This window comes from Salvelinus namaycush, chromosome 12, assembly GCF_016432855.1.
Source record: "Salvelinus namaycush isolate Seneca chromosome 12, SaNama_1.0, whole genome shotgun sequence".
NCBI lineage: Eukaryota > Metazoa > Chordata > Actinopteri > Salmoniformes > Salmonidae > Salvelinus > Salvelinus namaycush.
In genome coordinates this window covers 28,094,961-28,113,704 of record NC_052318.1, presented here as the reverse complement: position 1 = coordinate 28,113,704, position 18,744 = coordinate 28,094,961, and the positions used below count along the sequence as shown (strand labels likewise).

General features: G+C 42.8%; 2 protein-coding genes and 1 pseudogene across 5 annotated transcripts in view; 1 reads left to right on the top strand and 2 right to left on the bottom strand.

Moving 5' to 3' along the window:
* Positions 1-2,540, bottom strand: part of LOC120057065 (vacuole membrane protein 1-like) — a 113,489-nt gene extending 110,949 nt beyond the window's left edge. Inside the window, exon 1 of the mRNA XM_039005451.1 lies at positions 2,431-2,540. The gene's annotated coding sequence lies outside the window, so the exon portion shown is untranslated. The remainder of the gene's footprint in view (positions 1-2,430) is intronic.
* Positions 2,541-3,191: 651 nt separating this feature from the next.
* Positions 3,192-3,692, top strand: LOC120056517 (annotated as a pseudogene).
* Positions 3,693-4,190: 498 nt separating this feature from the next.
* Positions 4,191-18,744, bottom strand: part of LOC120057063 (clathrin heavy chain 1) — a 51,163-nt gene continuing 36,609 nt past the window's right edge. For 2 of the 4 annotated variants that reach the window (XM_039005446.1, XM_039005447.1), the window contains 17 exons: positions 17,215-17,340; positions 16,883-17,025; positions 16,434-16,668; positions 16,066-16,188; positions 15,681-15,826; positions 15,178-15,361; positions 14,791-14,983; positions 14,395-14,552; positions 13,939-14,211; positions 13,369-13,686; positions 13,035-13,166; positions 12,756-12,866; positions 12,368-12,538; positions 11,837-12,058; positions 8,532-8,552; positions 6,428-6,503; positions 4,191-5,619 (listed from right to left, as the gene is read on the bottom strand). In XM_039005446.1, the coding sequence (XP_038861374.1) occupies positions 5,483-5,619; positions 6,428-6,503; positions 8,532-8,552; positions 11,837-12,058; positions 12,368-12,538; positions 12,756-12,866; positions 13,035-13,166; positions 13,369-13,686; positions 13,939-14,211; positions 14,395-14,552; positions 14,791-14,983; positions 15,178-15,361; positions 15,681-15,826; positions 16,066-16,188; positions 16,434-16,668; positions 16,883-17,025; positions 17,215-17,340 (2,769 nt within the window). In that variant the 3' untranslated portion in view covers positions 4,191-5,482. The remainder of the gene's footprint in view (positions 5,620-6,427; positions 6,504-8,531; positions 8,553-11,836; positions 12,059-12,367; positions 12,539-12,755; positions 12,867-13,034; positions 13,167-13,368; positions 13,687-13,938; positions 14,212-14,394; positions 14,553-14,790; positions 14,984-15,177; positions 15,362-15,680; positions 15,827-16,065; positions 16,189-16,433; positions 16,669-16,882; positions 17,026-17,214; positions 17,341-18,744) is intronic. The other 2 variants (XM_039005448.1, XM_039005449.1) reach the window with 1 other exon arrangement.

Sequence of the window (18,744 nt, the reverse complement as noted above, 5' to 3'; positions counted from 1 at the left end):
CGTTTGAGGTCATCCAATCAGGGGGGAGGTTGGGAATGTGATTGTTGTATGTTTTGTGTTTAGTTATTTATGTTGTTTGTTTTGGTTTCAGGCTGTGAGCGGTGTGTCTGTTGGTCCTGGTGGTTATGGGTAGTTTCAGGCTGTGAGCAGGGTGTCACGCCCTGGCCTTAGTATTCTTTGTTTTCTTTATTATTTTAGTTAGGTCAGGGTGTGACATGGGGAATGTATGTGTTTTTGTATTGTCTAGGGGTTTTGTATGGTATATTGGTCAGTGTCTTGTCTAGGTGTTTGTATGTCTATGGCTGCCTAGATTGGTTCTCAATTAGAGGCAGCTGTGGTTCATTGTCTCTAATTGAGAGCCATATTTAAGGCAGTCATAGGCATTGGGGTTTTGTGGGTAATTGTCTATGTTGAACGTTTGTTGCTTGTCTATGCACTTACGTCGTTAGCTTCACGGTCGTTTGTTGTTTTTGTTTAGTTTGTATTCAGTGTTCGTTTCGTGTTTTTTCCTTCTCTGAATAAAAGAATGTATTTTGCACACGCTGCGCCTTGGTCCTCTCTCTCACCCATAGACGATCGTGACACAGGGTGTCTGTTGGTCCTGGTGGTTATGGGTGCGCTCGCTTCCATGCCTAGCCTATTGTACATGTGTATTATTGTAGCGTCACCATCTTTATTGCAAAAATAAATACAAATACAAACAACTTTAGACTACCTCTGTCAAATAAATATGTAATGAACTGTCCATTGATCAGCACAGCAATTGATAAATCAGGACTATGTTTGCAAAACAAGTGGTTCTAAGCTTATTTCAATATTACACGGGTAAGCTAGCGGTTACAGAAATCGGGAACACAGACAAGCTCTATAGATCTCTATATGAGTGACTGTGTCCAACACCTGTTATGTTGACCAAAATGGAATTATGAAATATATAATTTTTCACAATGACATGTATAGCTAAAATAAAGGTTTAAGGAAATACAGGCAGGCAGGCACCACATTACTACAAGACAAACCAGTTCACTCTATCAAGCCGGTGGTCTTGTAAGTATAAAAGCGAAGTTTGCTTTCATATAATTAAAAAGAGAGCATGGAAAGGGATAATGTCTTAGTGTATTCTGTAAAGAATCCAATACTTGACCTTGTATGCAGTACAAATCACATTGTGGGAGCACCTCTAAGTATGAATTAGGCTGTTTGTGAAGGTTTTAATCCTAAACAACCTTCCTACACAGCTAGTATGTAAAAGCTGTGTGCTGGAAAACCTTGGTAGAGCATGGGTGAAGTAGGCATTTTGATGCTCATGTGGATTTATTTTATTTTTCAGCTTCAGACCAACGCTTACTTCTCACTTAGTGTAACTTTTTGTTTAATATAGATACAAATTAACCATATAATGACTAAAGGGGTGACCTGTAGGAGTGATGAGGCACTCAATAAGTGATATAAGGCAGGGGGGTTTCTACAATTGCATTATAATGCATTATAATGCATTTCATGCTATTCCATTCATTACGCATTTCATGCTATTGTAATAGGCCTACATCCATAATCTAAATCATCAATGACAAATGTGAACTTTGTAAAAACATGACACCCATTGAGCTCTAAAGCCATTGAATGTAACTCTCTGAATTGAGAGCAGCTGTCAGACCAGCTCTGTAGAGAAGGACAAAAATAAAACTAATGTCTGACAATATCAATGACCTGTTGTATGACTGAAGCTTGATAGACGTTTTTTCAAAGCCCCAAGAATGTGACCTTGCTCTCGAGCTATAACCCAACATTCTGTCAGGACAGGAGTTGCTACCCCTTTTAAAGAGTACATTTTTATAGCCTCAATCGCACCATAGATCACTTTTTATTTGGCAGCTAGCACCTCTAGAGAATAAATGATTCAGATATCCAGCCAAAGATCCTCAAGGAAAAGAATAGCAAGAAATTAACAAATTGACCCTGAACAAAACAGACCAGTAAGTAGATGCAAGGTGGATTATAGAGCATAACAAATATGCAATAGAATAGATTCGTTTGTTTTGTTTCCCCCAAACCATCAAATCCACATCACCTTTAATTCACACTAACCTAGCTTCATTCATACACGATGGCATTAATTAATCAGATCCTACTGTTATGAAAGCATGTTTTTCACCAGACACTAGACCATTTTCATTCATCAAGGACTCGGTCAAAATTACAGCGGCTCAAAATAAAATATTATTAGGGTATAGCAATATCATCAACCTTATTATATGCTGGACAAAACCTGTCACGCCACAGTAAACTAGCATTTTACAAATACATGCTGATAGAGGATAGCCTAATGTCAAATCTGGATAGACTGTATTTGGCCTAATGTTATGCTACTACTGTTATAAACACACCACGACAATGAGCAGACATCAACCGTACAAATAGTCCCCTTACCTTCTCCTTTTTCACTCTCGAACTGTCAAAAGCTGCAGCCTGCCTCACAGGAAACAGACGTGTATTTTATTTGATCAAAGATTATTTAATATATTGACAAGATGGTCGAGTGACCTCTCTAACAAGGGAAAGACATGTCCTTAAAGATGGAAGCCAGGCGAGAGGAGGCGAGATCAGGTGGGACCATTCTAGCCAATGAGAGGGTAGATACGCGTGAGACTGCACAACAGGCACAACTCAAATACTCCTAGTCGATGTTCACTATTAATAAGGAATTCCCATCGACCACGCCGACAAAATGGGGAAAACAGGTCTTTCCAATTGACCGCCCATTGTAAAAGAGACAACTTTGTCGTAAATATTGTTGTACATTAACAAAACATTCTGAAAAGCTGCTGTGTTCAATTTACATGTAACCAGATCAAACATCCTGACCTACGGTTCGCAATGCTCCAACATAGGGAAATATAGGCTACAAGACCCCTGTAGCTTCAGGCTATTCAGCGTGGGGAATGTTGGGGCCTAGTTTCCAAGTAGGCTACACGTAGCTATGTGTGTGGAAAACATGTAATCACAAGACATTTGACTTGTTTAGTATAGTCCATTTAACTCCAATCACTACGTGTAGCTGCATAGCCAAGACCAACACAAACAAACGGACTATCTTTTAGTTCCGTCGTCGGTAGCTAGCGTTCACGTGGCTGATATCATGAAAAGGGGCATGATCGAAGCCCTACAATGTTTTTCTAAGTAATGGTTTGACCAGTATCAAAATGTATTCCCTGTACGGCCAGGTAGTCATTTGAATATTGGAAGGAGTGGGCTGTGGACTTCGCCTAGGCAGGCACTTACGGGATCAGAGCGGCGATGGGGAACGACAGTGGGGGCGAAGCATACGCCAGCTTCATGGGAGAGGAGTTCAAAATGATCCAGGTGGTCCGATCAGAGCTGAAGATGGGTATGGGGAAAGTGGCAGCCCAGTGCTCACACGCCGCTGTCAGCCTACAAGCAGGTCCAGCGCAGGAACCCTGAGCTGATGATGCAATGGGGGTACTGCGGCCAGCCCGAAATCGTGGTTAAAGCCCCGGATGAGGACAGTCTGATTGAACTGCTAACCCATGCCAAAGTAGGGCTGCCTGTCTTTCTGCTCCAAGATGCAGGGAGGACCCAGATAGCACCAGGGTCCCTTACTGTGCTGGGAGTAGGCCCTGAACCAGCTGATCTCATGGACAAAGTCACTTGGACACTTGAAACTGTATTAGATAGAAATTAGGACTTGAGATTTCTGTATTGGAATTGGATAATCCTGGTTCACAGAGAAGTGGTCATCTGGGAACTATGTATATACATTAAAAGGTCCAACCATGTCATCCTAGCAGAACTGATACCCAGACCCAATTGGCCTACATCTTTTCCTGTGCTTAGAATGTGCACTTGTACTTAAACTACCCCAAACCCATCTGAGCTTGCAATTAAAACACTATTGTACATCACTCATTTGGCAGGCATAAATCCATAGTGATATGGATTTCCCCTAAAGGATGCCTTGATAAAAGGCTCATAAGAGTGAAGGTAGACCAACAAACGTTGGCCGTGCACAGCAGTCCTATTGCATCTGCCGTCATTTCAATTAATTCCCTGGCAATTCTAAATGTTGAATCGCCACAAATCATTGACACCTGTGCATGGCCGACGTATTAATCTATCCTTACAAACGTGGCAGACAAAACAAGGTTGAGAAGGGAACAGAGACCCGACCAGACTTTTCTTGACAAACAAGACTTTATTTTATGTGGAAAAGAAAACTGCCATTTCATTCATCATCATGATCCAGATCCTGCACAATCAACTATTCATTTGTTTTGAGGGTAGAGGGAGAGTTAATGATTTTCTTTGTATACACACACACACACAAGCCTTTGATAAAAACACCAAATTACCAGTCTCTTCAATTAGATCAGACAAATATAATAGGTGTGAGTCCCAAATGGCACCCCATGGCACCCCATTTCCTGCATAGTGCAGTACAATCTTTATGGGCCCTGGTCAAAAGTAGTGCACTATATAGGGAATAGGGTACCATTTTGGCCACACAAACCTGGCAGGACATCAAGGCTATTAGGTTTTATATCTTCTTCTGTACAATCAAGAACAGTGACCTAGAACACCACGATATCCGGCATATACCAACCAACCGCAGCACAAGGAGGGGGGGTAGTAACGCACAGGTCTGACTGAACTGAAGAACAGAGCTTCTTTAATTCTCGTAATCAATCCCTCCAAATAGAATAGTCCCACACGAGCACTTTACAGCATGAGGAAAGGAAAGTGTCTTACACGCAGCTGAGTGAGACGCAAAGACACCATCGACTTCATCTCTCTACGCACGGTCTGACTCAATGACTAACTGGAGAGCCTGCATAGGCTTGGGAAGGATAAAACTCACTTTTGGAAATCATGTCTGTATGCATCTTAAAATAATCTTTCTCTAGAGCTACACAACCCCTTTAACCCTGTGTAGGTCATTACTGGTATTTGTACATAGTGTTTCTAGTTTGTGGGTCATGGAAGCGGCAGTCATGTTCAAATATAGAAGAACATTGTAGCTTTTTTCCTTTCTGAATATACAATAATTAAATGCATTTTACAGACTGATAGAACAAGCTGCTCACACACATCAAAATGAAGACATTCTACATTAGTTTCTTCACTACAGAGTGCAAATCAGATGCTTCACAACATACCTTTTTTTAATTAAGAGGACTCGCTCTTCCCACAAGCCCCCTCATTGTACATAAACCATTCCCCATAAAAAAAAATGGCATCTAGTAAATATAATGGAATGTGAAAACTTATAATAATTGTGATCCAATCTTTTTCTTTGACAACAGAAATAATGTCCTTCATGAGTTTTTTTTTAAGGAAAACAAAAACATTTTTAAAAAACTGCTTGTTTGAATCCACTAAATGTTGTGAGAAGATGGTAATAGCCTAGTGAAGGACTGAGCTGAGAGAGATGGATGGATGGGCTCCAGGGCTTGCCAGGAGACCTTTACATGCCGTAGCCAAAGCCTGGTTGGGCCTGAGGTGCTTGGGGGTAGCCTGCAGGAGCCTGGTAACCGTAGCCGTAGGCCTGCTGGGGGGGCACGGGCACGCTGGGGCCAGCAGTCAGCATAAGCTGGGGTGTGCCTGGAGGAAAGAGAGAGGCATTACACATGTTGGGCTGACACCAAAGATTAGAATCTATTCGGATTCGATTAATTTACTGAATAAAATAATTTGATGCCGATTGATTTGAATATTTAAACTTATCTTTTAACATGGAGCACAAGCCACAGCTCAACTCTAACATTCCAGAGTGCCAAGGAAGCCCAACTTTTATTTTTTATTTTAATGATTTTTCTTTTGAACAGCAGACTGTAGAGAGAAGACGGGTTGAGGAGATTGAGTCAAAGGGCAGCCGGCCGGATTCAAACCCATGCCGACTCTGCCATAAGTGTTCCGAGGTCAGAGGCAGTAGCCACTGGCCCACACGGAAGCCTAGATGCATTGTTCACAAGACTACAGCCTGTCTGCTGCAGAGGGACAAGAGAGCCACGAGAAAGCGAGTGTTGATCAGTTATGGACATAAGTGCTGAAAACATGTTTGCTCACCATTTACTAAGTTATCAGGACCTATTAGGATGAGAAATACCAGAGTTTTGGCGCAGGTAAAGCAGACTATACGAATATTCGTTAGAAATGACAATTCTGATACGAATATCAAAACAGGGACAGCCACATACACATGCATGTCACCAATATCAACAAACTTGTCACTATTAAAAACCTTTACACAGTTTATCAATCTCTTTACTCTACATCTTATTTCCTATCTTTACTACTTAGAGCACAAAAGGCTGGGTTACGAGAGTCATCTTCACTGTTTAAGTGAGTTGGTGTGAATGGCTGTTCTCATTGGCCGTGTCAGATTCTTGGCTGTGAATGATGCACTTACCATAGACAATGGGTTGTGTCTCTGTCGCCTGCTCCTCCTCTTTCCTTAGGGACTCAGAGGTCTCCAGCTTGTCCACCTGGAAGAGGTCAGAAAGAACACAATGATAAACAGCTACAAGCAGGCAGGCCAGAGAAGACGTGCTGGAAAAGCCTTCATTAACTGTTCTTTCATTTAGTAGTTTAATATGTTAAGTGATTGATGGATAGGACTGTTCCAGGTGTGTGAAGTGTGTGCATTCTAGGTGATTATTCTTTGCAACACATACAAGGCTGCTGTGAGCTGCCCCTTCGTCACACATTTAAAACTAATGAAGAAATATGAGAGATGACCATTAAGATTTGTGTGAGAGGAAAAATACTTTCAATGAAATTTGGTCCCTCCATTCAGCCACTCTTGAAGTGATGTTTTCGGTATAGATTAACATTGCTATGTATGCAGAGAACCAAACCCATATCAAGTATGCAACAGGAGTACAAAATCTCATGATCAACATTTGACCTTTGTCATCTCTGAGCTATTTTAATGTAGCGATGTTAACTGCCAGGCGGTATTTTTTCTATGATTTATTTAGGACCTATTCACCCTTTCCCTTAAATCAAACATGCTTAGTTTTAGCTCATCAATATCAGTCTACTGTAACGCCAATGAGTGACCTTAAGCATAGCAGAAGCAGATTTCCAAAAGTTGTTAGGAAGAAAACGTAATTACGTTTGAAAAAGTTGCAAGAGGCAAGATGCATTTTGCGCTAGTAAAAAAACAACTTTTCACGATTTTGTTCTCACTATTTTTCTGTGCTTCTCAGTGCTGAAAGTGGGTTCAGTTCCCTCCATACCTCTTGTAAAGAACATTAAAAATAATGAGTAAATCTCTTCCCACAAAATCCCAACAAACAGAGGCGTCATTAAAAGGAGAACAACATGCTACAGTAGTAGTGTTACAATTGGTTAAAATAGTGTGCATGAAAAAGAGGCAAAAGTACTGAAGCGCAGAGGGAGTCAAAGCTCGGGATGATTCGTAGTCCAGCCACTCAAGGCCCATCAACCAACAGCAAGGCACAGCCGACAACATCAATGTCTCCTAGAGGCTCTCAGTGATGCTAGATTCTCATTGGCAGGTGCTCAATCACATGCATATTTTCAAACCAGAGAACATTTCCCAAAGTGCAGGTACCATTACCCGTTTTTCATACAAACATACATACTCTCGGATACAGTGTAAAGGTCTGTGAAGGAATGCACTTTTCAGCTACTGCCCATGCAAAATGAACTTAATTAACAGACAGATTTTATTCTCTCCACCTCTAGTGCTGCAGCACAAGTTGTATTTCACTGTCAAGACTTCAATATGAGAATGAACTCAGTCATGAGAAACATATAATTTCATCACTACAAAATGGCATCACTACTGAAACATTTCTGGAGAAGAAAAACCCCCACCAGATAGGTGCAGCGATAGTAGTACGGTGCCCCTGAAAAAAATGTTGGTTAAGTTCCTTGTTCAGGGGCAGACATATTTCATTTCTCACCTTGTCCAAATGCTCTAACCACTATGCTACTTTCCACCCTAAAAAAGTGCATTCGCTTCACAAACTTTGATCATACAATGCATTTCTTGGCTTACAGTTTTAGTACTATGGTTAAATGCAGTCTACAACTGGTTTTCAGTCTATTTTGAGAGGGGGTCTTAGCTATGTGCCAGCAATCAGAAGCTTCAAGACTGAGTTCATTAATGGGCGTTATTTATTCTACAAAATTAACACTCTTGGGGCATCAAAAGCACTTTAAGGTCATTGTGGGTTCAAGGGTAGGGACTGGGAGCCAATGGCAGACTGGCATCATTGACAGACTTCCTCAGACTAAGGGTTGTCATTGGTGAGTAACTACAGATCTACTAGAGCACTCTGCTGCCCAGTCAGAGAGAGTCCAGTTGAGAAGGCACTACTGTGTGTCTGTCTGTGGAAAAGCAGCAGTGTAACTAACATATGGTAGAATTAAAATAAAACAATGCATGCAGATTCCTGAGGTAGCAGTGCTCCAGGCTAAATTAACCTAAATTAAAGAACGAAACAGCAAGAGAGAGATGGAATATAGGAATAGACTTTCACCTTTTCCTTAATTGCATCAACCTGGAAGGGAATTCAAGAAGCGCAGCTTAGAAAATAAAAATAACTCAGTTTACCATAGTGCAGAGACCTAGAGAGAGCAGGCTGAGACCGCATACAAAGATGGGAAACCAAATATCCACACAGTAGAAAAGAATCCAAACTAAAAGACTAACACACTCCTGTCTAAAAGGTAGTCTGGAACAATGTCTTCCTCTAAAATGCCTTGAATTTCTCTAGTTTAATTGTTCAACTATCGTTTCTATCCTAAGAACTATTGTTTTGAAGATAGCGAGATCTCGCTACAATGATTAACCTACCACATTTGCATGCATAAAAATACAGATGCTAGTAAAATATTTAACTGTTTTCCACTTAGTAGGCTATAGGTTCCGGTCAACTCAGTCACTAAACTACTATTGAGAGCAGAGCAGTATAGACTGCATTAGCCCTGTTCTATTGATAGACAGACATGGTAGAACTTGTGTTCTCTATGTCATTGGCTAGACTAGAGAGCTGCTGGACTACTATTCCGTTCAAAGCCATATAATGTGTGTGTGTGTGTGTGTGTGTGTGTGTGTGTGTGTGTATAGTTGAAGTCGGAAGTTTACATACACTTAGGTTGGAGTCATTAAAACTCGTTTTTTAACCACTCCACAAATTTCTTGTTAACAAACTATAGTTTTGGCAATTCGGTTACGACATCTACTTTGTGCATGACACAAGTAATTGTACAGACAGATTATTTCACTGTATCACAATTCCAGTGGGTCAGAAGTTTACATACACTAAGTTGACTGTGCCTTTAAACAGCTTGGAAAATTCCATGGCTTCCATGGCTTTTGAAGCTTCTGACAGACTAATTGACATCATTTGAGTCAATTGGAGGTGTACCTGTGGATGTATTTCAAGACCTACCTTCAAACTCAGTGCCTCTTTGCTTGACATCATGGGAAAATCAAAAGAAATCAGCCAAGACCTCAGAAAAAGAAAAGTTGTAGAACTCCACAAGTCTGGAAATTGCTTCCAAGGATGAACCAAACGCCTGAAGGTACCACATTCATCTGTACAAACAATAGTACGCAAGTATAAACACCATGGGACCACGCAGCCGTCATACCGCTCAGGAAGGAGACGCGTTCTGTCTCCTAGAGATGAACGTACTTTGGTGTGAAAAGTGCAACTCAATCCCAGAACAGCAAAGGACCTTGTGAAGATGCTGGAGGAAACAGGTACAAAAGTATCTATTTCCACAGTAAACCGAGTCCAATATCGACATAACCTGAAAGGCCGCTCAGCAAGGAAGAAGCCACTGCTCCAAAACCGCCATAAAAAAGCCAGACTATGGTTTGCAACTGCACATGGGGACAAAGATCGTACTTTTTGGAGAAATGTCCTCTGGTCTGATGAAATAAAAATAGAACTGTTTGGCCATAATGACCATTTATGTAAGGAGGAAAAAGGGGGAGGCTTGCAAGCCGAAGAATACCATCCCAACCGTGAAGCACGGGGTGGAAGCATCATGTTGTGGGGGTGCTTAGCTGCAGGAGGGACTGGTGCACTTCACAAAATAGATGGCATCATGAGGAGGATAATTATGTGGATATATTGAAGCAACATCTCAAGACATCACTCAGGAAGTTAAAGCTTGGTCACAAGTGGGTCTTCCAAATGGACAATGACCCCAAGCATACTTCCAAAGTTGTGGCAAAATGGCTTAAGGACAACAAAGTCAAGGTATTGGAGTGGCCATCACAAAGCCCTGACCTCAATCCCATATAAAATTTGTGGGCAGAACTGAAAAAGCTTGTGCGAGCAAGGAGGCCTACAAACCTGACTCAGTTACACCAGCTCTGTCAGGAGGAATGGGCCAAAATTCACCCAACTTATTGTGGGAAGCTTGTGGAAGGCTACCTGAAACATTTGACCCAAGTTAAACAATTTAAAGGCAGTGCTACCAAATACTAATTGAGTGTATGTAAACTTCTGACCCACTGGGAATGTGATGAAAGAAATAAAAGCTGAAATAAATCACTCTACTATTATTCTGACATTTCACATTCTTAAAATAAAGTGGTGATCCTAACTGACCTAAGACAGGGAATTTTTACTAGGATTAAATGTCAGGAATTGTGAAAAACTGTGTTTAAATGTATTTGGCTAAGGTGTATGTAAACTTCTGACTTCAACTGTATGTATGTATGTATGTATGTAGTTGAGGTGTGCAGAGCAGACAGGCACATGCTGACTCTTGTTCAGTCACAGCAGTCCCACATGCAGTCACGCAGCATCCAATGACGAGCTCCACTTACTTGGCACTGAATATCAATGACAAGAAAACAAACTATTGGACACTAGAGAGAGGAACTAAAGATCTTGAGTTCCTCTCTATAGAGTCCAATAGTTTGTTTTCTTGTCATTGATATTCAGAGGGTCCACCACCTTGAAACAATGCATTAACACTTGTACTGTACCCATTGTCTGTAATCTGTTGAGTACAGTAACATTTAGTCAGAGCATTAAACAAAAGAGCAATTACCGTCTTTTATATGGAAAAACTTTAACAAAAAGCTATAAAATTGTGAACAAAAGAGGGGAAACAAACGAATGACATGAGTATAAGGAAAAGCAGCTGGGAGGATTGTTTAGCTTCTATCAAACTCACACAGAAGAAACAAGGCACTAAAAAGAAAAGGCAAGTTGATAGAAAAACAAAAAAGAAATAACTGTCTTTCTGTATAGAGTATGAGGACTATTGGCACACCACATAGAAATACAATTATTCTATTCCAAATAGAATATTCTATTATAATGATTCTTGTAAATCTATTTATATGATGCCACGCACTCTGCTGCAAAGTCAAGACTGCTGGACTGAGTTGTAATATAATCATTGAGGAATCTCTGGTAGCAACTTGCCATATAAAAATAAGGCATTGTGCTACTGAATAGTTAAATGCCTTTTCAAAAGTGGCTAACTGCTAAAAGCATTTGACTGAGCAACAGAAGATCACTGCACAACGTGTTTAGAAAGGGCTTTGGGTAAAAGTGGCATTTAGGATCAGCTTACTTTCACCCAATCCTAACCATTTGGGGGTAGAAATGTCAAACTGAGCCCAGATCAATGTCTAGGGGATAGTTCACCCTACTCCCACTGAAAGCAGACCTGGGTTCTGTTCATTAGCCACAACTGAAATTCTGTTGGATGCCCTAATGAACAACATCCTTGGACGTGTAGAATAGAACCACCATGCTTGGTTTGGTTTAGCCCACTCAACATGACAGCCATGTCCAGACAGCCAACCCACCTTGAAGAGATACTCTCTCATGACCTGGATGAAGTAGGGCATGGAGAAGTCCATGATGTTGTGCTTCCAGGCCGTCTCCAGCACCACGTCTGGCCTCAGCAGGTCGTAACAGGTGAAGAGGCAGGCAGCAAAGCACTCCTTTTTGTCCTCCGTCAGGAACCAGCCCAGCAGCTCCTCAGCCAACTCTGTGTCCTTGGACTCTGACGCGTACTGCATGGCATCCTGGAGGAAGATGGAAACAAGATGGGGGTTCAAGATAAGGAGCGGTGACTTGATGCTGTGTGTTTGAGAGGAACTTGGCACAAGCCACTTTGTCTGGTATGTATCCTGGTCATGCTAGAAAACCTTCACTCCACAATGGGATTTTGACCATTAACCCTACCCTTAAACACTAATCTTACCAGACAAAACAGCAATCTACTACATTTCCCATTATCCTCCTCTCTCTACTAACCAATTAGGTTCAATGAGAATATAATGGCAGTCAGAGGAGAAACAGGCTTGGGTAAGGAGAAGAGAATGAATGAGTACCTTGTAGAGTTTGTCCTTCTTGCAGAGCTCCACACTCTGTTTCCAGCGGTTGTTTCCCTTGAAGAGGTAGGCAGCGATCCTCCTGAACTCAATCAGCTCGTGTTTCTCCAAGCGCTGGGCAAGCGAGATGTTGTCAAAGTTGTCATAGGCATCTATAGAGGTCCTCAGAGCCTGAGTCCACAGAGAGAGGGAAGGAAGAAAGGATGGATGGATGAGTAACTGTTGTTCAATGAGGTAAAAAAACAAACTTTGTTTTCAAGTAAACAAGGTACTAGAACTGTCATAGGGCCAGCTTCCCAAACCCATATTAAACCTAGTCAAGGATAAAACAAATGTGTCTATCTTAATTGTTTGACAATGTAACAACCAACCAAAATTGACCACAAACCTGATAGTCCTCCTCTGTGATGAAGAGGTTGGTAAGTGCTTCATTGACAGACTTGTTGTTGTGGTTCTGTACTGAGCGCAGGTAGGGCTTGACCAGGGGCAGCTGTTTCACCTGGACCACACGCACACACACCGTTGATTACTAGAACTGCATTCACTATAAGCAGAGTGCACTGTACATAGAAATACACGTCACAGTCTTCGATTAACAACTACAACATGTGTCACACCGCTTCAGTTTCCTGTGTTGGCAGATCGGAGGGGACAGAGCACGTCTTACCTTGCTGAAGAAGTTGACAGCACGGGAGTGGTCCAGTCTGGGGGACAGCACTATGAGCAGGTCATTCAGTAACAACGGCTTGAACTCCAAATAGAACTGAGTTGCTTTGTAATACAGCTCCACGTTGGCCACCTACACAGTCACAGGAAAGGGATAAAGGGAGAGATATTGTCATGTATTACAATTGTAAAGTGTATTGAGATGTTTCAATGTACTTTAAATATACACTTAACAATATCACATCAAATCGAGCTTTGTCATAATAGATCATATACAGCAATGACTGCTACCTTGATGATGTCATTATAGACATAAACATTACTGATTGGGTTACCTTGGTGATGATGTCTTTGAACTGGCCCTCCTTCCAGGCGTCGGTGGGGTGGTTCATCATGGTGATGATGGCATTGTCAAACTCCTCGTACTTATCGTACAGGAACACCAGCTCCGCCCACAGGTGGGCCTCCTCTGCCGCCCGCAGAACCTTTGGAATGTTGACTCTGGACCAGAAGAGCTCCAGGTGCTCTCTCATCTTCTGGGGTTTGAATTTGGAGTAGAGGATGGCCAGCTCGGTGAACATGCCCATGTGCGCCCGTTCCAGCCCCAGGGCTGCCTCCAGCATGGTGATCAGCTCCTCAAAGTAAGCACGGTCCTGAACACAGAGAGAGGGGGGGGATTGGTTAAAGGTGGTCATGTAGGCATCAGTTTGTAGTGGTAAAGCATTGAGGGGTTCGAAAGCACCAAATGTGATTGTCAATCAAGAGAGTGTGGAGAGAGGTGGACTAAATAAGAACTTTTCATGTTGACTAGAGTGAAAATACAAATTTCATACAAACTGTGCCAGCATCTAGCAGCAAGAAGGATAAGGTACATCGAGACAAAGTGGGCTGTGTGTGTGTCTTACCTGGTAGTAGTTGATAAGCTCCTCCAGTTCGTCAGCATGCACCACGATGTGGAGGCCACACATCTGGGCCAGCCGGAACTCCTTTCCATCCACGCAGGCAAAGCACACCTCCTTCCAGGTCCTAGTGCTGTTGGCCTTGCGCGCCCCATCTACTGCCGCCTGGTACTCCCCGAGGTGCACCAGGGTGGACGCCAGTCGGCCGAAGTTGGACACGTTGTTGTACAATAACTTGGCCGCGTCATACATTTTCTCGTCGTAACAGCGGTCGCCGACCTTCGTTGTGAGCAGGAAAGAGTATGAATGTCAATCAATGTCTTACATAGGGAGTTGTTTGCGACAACATAGAAAATCTAGTTCACCAGGAACTGGAGGGAACATCACTGTTTATTTCTCATTGACTTGGAATAAAATAACCTGTACTGTTTAATACATCAGTCTGGACTACAGTAACAGTACCTGTTGGATGTGGGCGTTGTTGGGTCCATTGATGAACTCTTCCAGCTCAGCCAGGCGGTTGGTCTTGGCCAGGGCAAAGATGAGCTCTGTCTCCACATAGGACTCCCGGGCCTTCTTACGAGCCATCTGAAGGAACTTCACCAGGTCCTCCCAGTTACCTGACATACACCAGAACAGCCATTACAGTCAGCTGAGAAGCTGGGAGGTTACAGTACCTAAAATCCTGAGGTCATTCAGTGAGCCGCTGATGATTACAGAAAGTCACCAAAAACAGCTGGACATATCCCGCACTGAGGACATGTATTCACTGACATTGGGAGATTTTACACATTCTAATGCCCATCAGCCCATCCTGTAACCCCCTATCCCAGCTAAAGCCTGCCCCACCATCTTTACCACTCTGGTCGGCAGCCTGTACCACCTCCATGTAGGCAGAGGGGTCGTCAGCCTTGATGTAGGAGTCGATAGCCTCCTTGACCAGGCCCTTCTGCAGCTGAGCCTTGGCCAGCTGGCTCCACACAGCTGGCTCGTTGCAGCGCTCGGCAAACTCATAGGCCCGGTCCAGGTTCCCAATGTGCTCAATGAGAACCTGGGGAGAAGAGACAACATTATACCATAACAGGAAGTCAGACACTGTATCAATCATGTTGAAGGTAAGGAGAAGGGGAATGGAAGCTATACAAGTCTACTGGCATTGAGACCTCCATATTCAAAAGATTGAAATGGTGTTAGGGTGATATGAATACCACATGGTGTTGGGGGGTGGGTCAGGGTTCATCTCACCTGCACGGCAGAGGTGTTAACGTCAAACTTCCTGAAGATAGCAAAGGCCTCCTCGAAAAGCTCGTTGCTGATGGCGATGTTGGCGATATCTGGGGCGTCATAGTTGTCCAGGCGGTTGATGTACTCCATCACACGGGTCCGGTCTGCCTTGATGGCCGTCAGGATCAGCAGGTTCTGCAGGTTTCTAAATAAATAAACAACCCTCAGAATCAACACTTACAACACCAAATAATCACAAATCATCCCAGAAATCAAGTTGTAAAGTTCAGCAATTGTATATGTAAAGCTTTGTTAAGTTTACAATTCTGTGTGTAAAGTTACGATCTTGTAAAGTTCACTTTACATTTACTGTAGAGTGTGTTGCGATTTTAAATGTATTTTCAATAAAGTTTGATTTATTGGAAGAGTATAAAAAAGATGGCGGAAGTGAACTAGAGAGAAAACACAATGGACAGCCCAGCCTACAGTGAGCACAGGTATCAGAGCTCTAGTAGCTCTGTTACCTGTGTTCACTGAAGACAGAGTTATCCAGTACGATCTTCTCCAGCAGCTCAATGAGTTCGTTGGGCAAGTCTGCAGTCATGAAGGCCTTGACTGTGACTGACACCTCCTCTGGGTCCTGGGTCTCAGACAGGGCTGTCTGCACCACCTGACAGGGAGGGGAAAATAGATTTCGATATGGTCATGAGTAGATGCATGAATCAGAGTTTGGGTCAATTCAGAAGGTTCACCGAAGGCTGAGTTATACAGTACGATCTTCTCCAGCAGCTGAACGAGTTTGTTCTTAAATTGAAAAACCTTTATTGAAGATTGACTGAATTGAGAATGGAATTGATCCCAATACTGGTTCAGAGCTGGTCCAGACTGGTGTGTATGGGGACTACCTACCTGGTCAATGAGTGGTCTTCTGAAGGGGTTGCTCTCCAGCAGCACGCTGGCCCACAGGTCCGGGTCTCTGCGACGGACCAGGTAGCGAGACAGACTCTTGAACAGGGAGTTCTCATTGCACACCTGACAGGAAACAGAGCACGCACACTGTTCGTCCACTAGGCTCTCACCTCACATTCTGAAACAGTACTTTCATATGTAGGCTATTCCCAGTATTACTGTTGTAAACAAAGCATGTCAGTTCATATTAATGCATAGCAATGCAGAGAATTTAAATGTACACTCATATGTTTTAGTTAGACCTACATTCTAACCTATATGAAACTACTTCCTATAAGAAAAAGAAGAGGAAGGGAGAAGCTACTGACGTTGATGAGTTCCTGGTCACACTGTCCTCTCTCGTAGGCAACGCAGGCCAGGTGAGGGTCCCTCTTCTCGCAGTACTTGCCCACCACGCGGCTGTCGTAGTAGGGGTTCTCACGCAGGAAGCGCTCAGGGTTGTTGTTGCTGTCGATGTAGATCTTGGCCAGGGCATTGTGGGTAGCGGGCTCCTCACAGCCCTCATGGATACGGGCCTCCAGCCAGGGGAGGAGAAGCTTCAGTCTGAGGGAGAGAAAAAGAGAGGGAGATGAGCCTGCTGACAACTACGGATGCTGATATCACAGCTAGTATAAAAGACTAAGTAAGGAGTACTTTATTTCTTGATACCACAGTGTTTAAATAGGTTGAGGTGCTATAACAGCTACTATCAACTAAAATTAACCCTTCTAACTAGTAGTTTCTTTCTGCCATATGATGAAAAAGGGTTGTGTTGTACCGGTTCCTCTTCTCCACCTCAGCCACCAGTTCGTCAGTGGAGAACTGTCCTCTGACCACCAGGATCAGACTCTTAATGACGTCCTCAGAACAGTCCACATCCAGAAGCCCTCCTATCACCACTGGCAGACGGCTGGGGTTCACCTAACACACACGTCAATATTCTTGGACACTGTGCATTTTCACTGTGGGGCCATTATCTTGAGTCTGCACTAGTTTGAGTGAACATGAAACTTAGTGATAATATCTTGCTTAAAAGTTTGTACATTATGTCAACTAGGATGCTTGACAGTGTGTTTGTTTGAGCAAAAGTGTGTGACCACATTCACTTACTTTCTGCACATAGATCTCAATGTATTTCTGCAGGTTGTTACGGTACAGGTAGAGGACCAGGTCATGGACAAAGTCGAAGCGGTCACACACAATGATGAGTGGGAGCTGGTCTGTCAGCTTGGCCTCCTGTCCAATCACAGAGCAGGGGGAGGGGCCAAGGTTAGCACAACATAGTTATGAGACTGAACATCTGATCAGAGCCCACCAATGATCACAGCCAAACCTGACATGTAAGGGTTGGGTTTAACCACTGATCGTAATGGCAAGTGTTAAAGTTTGGAGCGTTTTTGTTGTTATTACCTGTATGTATAGACGTTTTTAAGAAAGTAGCTCAAAATTAAGCAAGTAGTTAAAAAAAGCTAGAGGTTTGACTGTAATCTCGTTGGGCTCATACAACCACTAATGTACAATGACAAAATAAATATTAGAATCACTGAATATGAAATTGGGATTTCATTTTCCAGTTTAAAATGATCCTGCTCATGTGATTTGAAAAATGTCACAATCGAGGAAAACAAAAACCAAAAATGTTTCAACTACGACGACAAATGGAAGGAGTCACGTTTTGAGAGATTAGAAGATGGTTAGGTATTGAAAACATTGTTTACTAGTATGGACAGAGAAAGAGGCAAAAAAGGAAAGAAACAAGAAAATGATCTAAGCCAAGTACAGCTCACTCACACATGTACACCGACGTAGGTCTCCCTCTGCAGGTACTATTGAGGTACTGCCACACACTCCCAATACACACCACTATTGGAGCCCGCAACAGTAGACCCTCAACACAGTGCGTGTTTTGCGGTTGTTTCCTGTGCGTGTTGTGTGTGTGATCACTGGCTGACTGCCATCAACACTCCTACAGGATTAATACACTGGGATTGAGTACCTCACAGCCCTGTAGAGCACTCCAAGGGTCTGCCACCAAAAATACATCTAGCTTTAGCATGTTGTTGAAACTATATGGTTCCATCCCAAATGTCACCCTATTCCCTACAGTGCACTACTGTTGACCAGGGCCCATGCACTATGTAGGGCATGAGGTGCTATTTGGGACTCAGTGTATGATGAGGCCCATTGACTCCTCTTGCACAGCCAGGAAGACTGTTACAGTATGTGGGCATACCAGGTTATCTGGATGACGTAAATTTAGTTTCTGAATCCATCCACATAGGAAAACAAATTTAAATGCACCACAATAGCCATGCTTACTTGAGTTCATTTGTGCTGGATAGACCTTACATACAGATAACAGAACTGCAATACCAAAACTTAACTTGACTACAGCTCAGATAACAGCTAGGTATATATTTTTTATTTTACCTTTATTTAACTAGGCAAGTCAGTCAAGAACAAATTCTTATTTTCAATGACGGCCTAGGAACAGTGCCCCCGAACTGCCTTGTTCGGGAGCAGAACGACAGACTTTTACCTTGTCAGCTCGGGGATTCGATCTTGCAACCTTCGGTTACAAGTCCAAAGCTCTAACCACCAGGCTACCTGCCGCCCCACTGTATATGCACAGTTACGAAT